Source organism: Fusarium musae, chromosome 8, assembly GCF_019915245.1.
Source record: "Fusarium musae strain F31 chromosome 8, whole genome shotgun sequence".
Classification (NCBI taxonomy): Eukaryota; Fungi; Ascomycota; class Sordariomycetes; order Hypocreales; family Nectriaceae; genus Fusarium; species Fusarium musae.
The window spans coordinates 1,192,212-1,198,697 of NC_058394.1; the positions used below are offsets into that span (position 1 = coordinate 1,192,212).

General features: G+C 49.9%; 2 protein-coding genes across 2 annotated transcripts; both read right to left on the reverse strand.

The window, feature by feature from the left end:
- Positions 1 to 189: 189 nt before the first annotated feature.
- On the reverse strand, positions 190 to 648 carry J7337_010621 (uncharacterized protein; the record flags this gene model as incomplete). The annotated part of the gene is made up of 2 exons (XM_044828196.1): positions 190 to 459; positions 514 to 648. The coding sequence occupies 2 exons, from the start codon at positions 646 to 648 to the stop codon at positions 190 to 192; spliced, it is 405 nt and encodes a 134-aa protein (XP_044676750.1).
- Positions 649 to 2,094: 1,446 nt separating this feature from the next.
- J7337_010622 (uncharacterized protein) lies at positions 2,095 to 4,686 on the reverse strand (the record flags this gene model as incomplete). Its single annotated transcript, XM_044828197.1, has 2 exons — positions 2,095 to 3,503; positions 4,170 to 4,686. 2 exons carry the CDS (start codon positions 4,684 to 4,686, stop codon positions 2,095 to 2,097), a joined length of 1,926 nt encoding a protein of 641 aa, XP_044676751.1.
- Between the last annotated feature and the right edge of the window lie 1,800 nt (positions 4,687 to 6,486).

The window sequence follows — 6,486 nt, forward strand, 5'->3', positions numbered from 1 at the left end:
TAGAAAGACGATTATTGCGGCCACTGCGACAAAAGTAGCTGTGCATGTCCCATGCGTCGACAAAGCATTGAAACTGATGGAGATGCCCAATATTCCCGATGCAGAAGCAAAAATGGTAACTAGGTTGTACAGACAGTCATGGTCAGCAGTGAGCTCAACTCGGAGCGTCCGTCATCACTTCACTTCACTTCACTTACACAAAGAAAAGCTGATCCCAAGCAACTCTCGTCCGAAGCGTCCAAACAAGATACCGCCTGCATCGTCAATACCGTATACCTCGCGGTGGTTAAGCTTGAATATCCCAATAATATAGTCAGACCAAGTGGTGATGCCTCCAATGACGAGCAGACATATGAGGCCGGGGACGAGTCCCAGAGTGTGGAACGCCGATGGGATCGAGAGGATGCCGAGTCCGATTTGGGTCTTCATCATGAGTGCAGAAGTGCCTAGCCAACCAACCTGTTGGCGTCAGTAACTATTTGGTACTGCAGAGGACCTATGGGAAGCACGTACATCGCGGTAGTTGGGTCCATCTTCTGTGATATCGCCAAAGACCTCGTCGTGAGCTACGGTTGGGCGAGCGTCGTCTTGATTCGGACCTGGGTCCAATGCCCCAGACTCTCGATTTTTGGCGTGTATGATACCCATGTTGCTCTTTATTCAGGAGAAAAATGACAAGAATGAAAGCTGCCAAGATCAAAAAGCTAGCTGACCGTATGTATATATCCTTTCAACATTCATCTCTCCTCACGTATTCGGCCCGCCAGAATTTTACTCGAAGGACACTGGACGCTCATTGCTCCCCCATAAACTTTCTTAATGCTCACATGACATTTCGTGTTTCGATGATGAAGTGGTTCTACCGTATCAGAGCATCTCTCTCATCTTGAATATTCCGCTCGGGCATTCATATCACCTCTAAGCCTATCGGGACGGAATGCAGAAGTACTGTTTCTCAATGAATCCATTCTCACGCGCCCCTATGGTCCTCAAGGTTGGCCAGTTTCCGTCATCTAATTGCTTTGCCGTGGGGGGGGGGGGGGGGGGCATAAAGTTCGTGGCTGTATCGTAATGATGTACTCGTATTATCTCAACTGGCCCTTTGGCCTCTAGCATCTTGGTAGAGTGTTTGGGTTTTCGTTTCTACCTATCAAGACATGCAATAGAAGGTCATGCGTCTTGATTATAGTCTGCAATAGAAATCTTATTAGATTAAGTTTAGATAACTTTAGATTATTTTAGGGCTTGCTGATCCTAAGTTGTTGATCACCTTATCAACCTTTTTTCCACGTTCTTACTAGGCAACCAACTGTAACCAGAGGCACCAAGCTATTTTACACTCTAAGATAAGCTACCATGCCGAGTAAGATGCGATCTATCAAGCAAGGCCTGGACGTGGACATGTTCGTGCTTGATGCGGTGCAGCAAGAAACGCAAATGATGTCCAAGGTAGTTAGTTATGGATCATCGCAAGTCTAGTAACATGTCAGATCGGGGTATTATCATCTTAGTGCTCATATTATATGTACATCCTTTTTTCAGCTACTAACGCCGTCAAAAACTCCCATATCCTGAAACATATGCGCAAGCCGATTCCAGTCCAAATATATTGTACACTAACTTCAGCAGACACTCAAGGAAAAACACCAATCACCACAAACAAACAGTGCTTGAACAATATGCAGATTAGGACAGAGTCCTCAAATAAGTATTGCTGTCAAGATAGTCCATTATTGTCATTAAGCCATCAATGGGTGAGGTACCAGTCCAAATCCCAGATAAAACAACAGTAAAAACATGGGTATCGATATGTCAACTCCATGGCGCAAATCAGTTCCCTTTCCATTCCTTTCCTTTGCTTCGAAACTCTCGACCTATGCCTCTTCCATAAGCGGATGTGTCCTGTTTCCCAAATCCAAGCCTAAACCCAGCCATAAAATAGTATCCGAAATACCCGGGTGTTCCCTTTTTCTAATACAGTCCCGCTTACGCCGCGCCTATTATGCTTTTTTTCGGTATGTTTCTGTTCGTATACTTTGAGAGAGGGGTTGTAGTTGGTGATCGTTGGTGTGTGTGGTCGATGACGCCGAGTCGTTATAAAGTGGTGGTGGTGGTGGTGGTGGTGAGCATTTGCTGCATCTCCTTGAGCTGCTCAGCGGTAGGGTCATCGGAGATCCAAGGACCCTTCTCTTCATCAGTGGCGCCGTGGAAGCCAGCGGCTCGCTTAAGAGTTTGAACGTCGAGGTCGGTGACATAAGACTTGCCATCAGATAGCTTGATACGGACCTCATGATCGGTGGAGAGCATCATGTCATCCTTGGCAAGACGACGAGGACCATCAAAGACGGCCATAACACGCTTCTTCATGGTCATCTGGCCCTTATCAAAGCCCCACGATGATGGGTAGTCGCGGCGGTTCTTGCGGCTGCGAGTCTTGGTTCCCAAGGGAACACCACCGCGGGAGTGAGTAACACCGCGAGACTTCTGGACACCATTGACTGGATTGCCCTTCTTTCTTGTGGCAGGGGAGGAGTTGCTTCGAGGAGAGCTATCATCATCATCGTCACCACTGTCGGCATCTTCATCGCCGTGGTTTGCCATGGCCGTGTCTGTGGTAGTGGGTAGGTTGTTCTTCTCTAGAGTCTGGTGCACATCCTTATCGTTCTCAACCTCAGCAAGGCGCTTGGCGTTGATGGCCTCGGCAGGGTCTTCTTGCTGAACAATGCGCAACACACAGTCGTCAAGATGCTCGTAGAAGTCCTGTGCATTGGAGAAGGTCTGTGAGCAAGTGCTACACTTGCCAGTAGCATCAGAAGCATAGCCAGTCAGCTTCTTGTTCGAGTTGGCACCTGCAGAAGACTTCTTTCTGCTGTTGGGTGGAGTCTGCTCAACACCATGAACTGCAGTCAAGTGGCGCTTGAAGACGTCGGCACGATTGAAGGACTTCTCCGCAGCCGAGCCGGAGCCTGGGCAGAAGCCGCAGACCATTGTGCCTTTGTAATGTGTGAGGGTGTGACGGTTCTTGTCATACTTGCGAGCAAAGCCCTTTGTGTGGTACTCGCAGGTCTGAATGGGGCACTTCTCAGGCCGCTCAGTCTGGTGAGTGAGCATGTGAGCCTTGAGGTCCTTGAAGGTCTTGCCGCAGTCGGGATAGGTGCATCTTTGCTTCTCCTTGGACTCGTCGCTGCTATACTCGCCTGGTGTAGGTGGAACGAACTGGGTGACGCTTGGGGCACGGATATGGTTATGGTTCTGAGTTTGACTGTGATTATCCATTGGTGCACCGTAAGGGCTGCTGGGAAAAGTGGATTGAAAGTTTGTGGTTTGGAGAAAAGGCGAAGAGCTATTGGTCCTCATCATGTGAGGTTGAGGCGAAGAGGAAGAGGCAGAAGGAGAAGTGGGATATGTGTGATTGGGATTGGCATTGGTTTGCTGGAAGTGACTGTCATAGGGAGGGATCCCCATGGGAGGGCGAGTAAGTTCTGGATGAATCAGAGATGGGTCTGTCATGATAGAGAAACCTGGTTAGCGATCTACTACGGTAACAGTACAGAGACAGAACAGGCAGTTCAGTACTGGCTGCTCAGGAACGGAACGGAGAGTGGTGGAGTTGGGGATGGACGCGGATGATAGAGATTGCAACGTCAAGTCAGCTGAGCTAGGCCCAAGATGGGTTTCCAGCTGGCCACTGCCGATGAAAAGCAAGCAAGATCCCCAATCGTTTGACAGGGGAGAGGTGACATTGAGCGCCGATTGGGTTAACGTCGTGTGTAATGTCTCAGTTGACAACGGAAGAGCCCACGGGTTAAATCGTTGTTTAAAAGAGAAAGGCAGACATGAACGTGTGATGGGAAGTGGGACGTGGTTGCGAGGGATAAACTCTAAGAGGAAGCAGAGAGAAGGACAAGATGATGATCGGCCATCTTCAACTCGGCTCAAGCTGAACTCAATGAGCCAAGAGAGCCGACGACCTGGTAGAAACAGGCGCAATCCGACACATCGTTTTGTCATATTCAAAGCAACGAACCGAGCAGGGGTTCAGAGGCACTAAGCATCAGGTGGTGGGGAAGAGGCCTCAGACTGGGTCTATCTTTCTACCAATACCCTTGCGAAGCAGGGGGAAAGGGATTGCCGAACTCGAAGCGAGTAAGAAATAGCTCTGAACTTACCAACAAAAGCCTTTGCTGCCGGGAAATCAAAGCTGAGCTCTTCCATTCCGGAGCTAGGAAACGACGCAAAATCGGATCCGATGTAGTCACTGCCCACAATTGCAGGCTGGAGCCCGAGGCCTTGGGTAGCCCACTCGGGCATTGCACCCATTTGGCCATGGTTTGATTGGGGAGATCCAATTGCCGAAGACGTTGTTGACGCTGCCGAGGCTGTGGAAAGGCTTGATGAAGGGATTCTCATGTCAGAAGATTCATCTGTGTACATGCTGGGTGATGCGCGGCTGTTGAGCACGTAGTTGGGAGCCTCGGCGTATAATGAGGGCTCGACAAATCCCATGGACGAAGCAAATACATCTTGACTGCCGCTCTGCTGTTGGAAGCCGAAGGCATCGGCAGGGATGCTCACGTCCATGGGCCCCGAAGTGAAGATGACGTTTGAGTCCGTATATCGGGCAAATTCCTCGGCGTCGGAGTGGTGAGGGAACATGGCGAATGATGGTTCTGTCAAGGCTGTCATGATGTCTGTGGAAGAAGGGCGGAAGACAGGGTTTTGAATGTCGGTAAGGTGAAGATGGGAGTTGTGTTGGTCAAGGTGAGGACGGGCTTGAAGTAGTTGTAACTCAAGCTCGGTTTGCAATCACCTTTATCTATAATCGCAACCCACAATGTCAGGTTCAGAGCTCCAAGTCAAGGGCAAAGAGTGGCAGAAGCGGGGACTTTTCTCAATGTCGAGACAAAGAATGAGTGGACATAACCCGGAGAAACTTACCTGCACTTCGCATTCCAGAAAACGGAGTGAGGCTTGAGGTGAGTCAAAGTCTCGAGGGTCTGAGATGTTTCTGGTGGATGTGGGTTTAGACGCGGCAAACAATCTTCTTCTGGTTGATTTCCCGGAACTCGTGTGCTGTTGATGAACTTCTCTGTGTTTCGAGAAGAAGGAGTGTTGCCAGGGTCTAATCAAGAATGCCCAGTTCACCAAGATGTCTTTGAGAAGAGTTGTCTCAAAGTGTTCGTGGTGAAGATGAAGCTGGAGATGAGGGTAATGTTAGTGTTCGGTGGATGGTGGGAGGGGCACTATAGGTCGAAGGATTCAAAGACCAGTTGATATACTGTCTTGTCGTCTTGGAAAGGACAGACAATGGTCTTTAAAAAAAACACTGTCGTGGTAGATTGACCCTTTTAAGGTTGTCGTTGTCGAGTAGCAAGCTCTTGCAAGACCCAGCGAGAGGGTTGGGGGCTACCAACGTAGATATAGTCAAGGAACCACTGCACCTGCATTCGGGCCCCGTCCGCGATGGATCGGCTCTCTCCAGTTGACAGACAAGTTGAGAGGAAGCTGCTGGGGTAGAGAGTGTCCCAGAGGTGGAAGCCATGTACGATACATCGGCCGGTACATTGGTAGGGCCTAGCTCTCTCTAACCTCAAGCCTCTAGGGCCCAGCAACTGAAGCCAGTCCAGGGGAGGGAACCAGGGGGGGAGGGTGAGCCCACCACCCCATCACCAGCCAGCCAGCTCAAGCCCAAGCCCAGTCGACCAGGCCCAAAAAAGACGAGGAGGGTGTGTGTGTACATGACGGACAGCACAGCACAGCACATCACATCAAGCAAGCAAGCAAGCAAGCAAGCAAGCACAGCCGCGGGGAGGTCTAAAACAAAAGGTGAGAAGGAAAAAACAAGTCCAACTCCATAAAATGGCAGAGACAGAAACAGAGACAGAGGCACGCCAGCGGCCCAGCGCCATGCAGCGCCAAATAGCGCCAGCCTGCCTCAGAGTGTAAGGATCAGGGAGACAAGAGAGACGGCACATTGATGCATTCGTTCATTGAGTTACTCAACTGAAATGTACCTGCCGTAGAGTACGGTCGATGTGTGTATGGATGTACTGTACAATACAGTCCTGGACTGTGTAGACAATTCCAGGCTTTGATATTCAAAGACATGTTGCATCCATGTCTTGGGGGCCCTGGATTTCGGGAGGATCATTATCATTGAGGGGAGCAGAGACAATGATTGAGGCGAGCGATACGCCTCCCGCCTTTTCTCACTGCGAGATACGGGGAAGAATATCTCCACGAAGAAAATGGTCCGCCATGTATCACCGCCCTCGATAATAACCTAGAGTTGCAGCTTTGTCTGCTCTTGATATCCAAAAGGCGGAGGTTACAGAGCAGAGTACCGTTTTGGTACGGAAACATGGGGTGAACCAAAGACCCGACCGAGGCGTGTGCGTGAGAAACAAATTGATCTACGAAGACGTCAATAAAAGGAACTTGCGTCGCGTGTAGCAGTACAAAGAAGAAGGCCTCCTAGGTGGACAG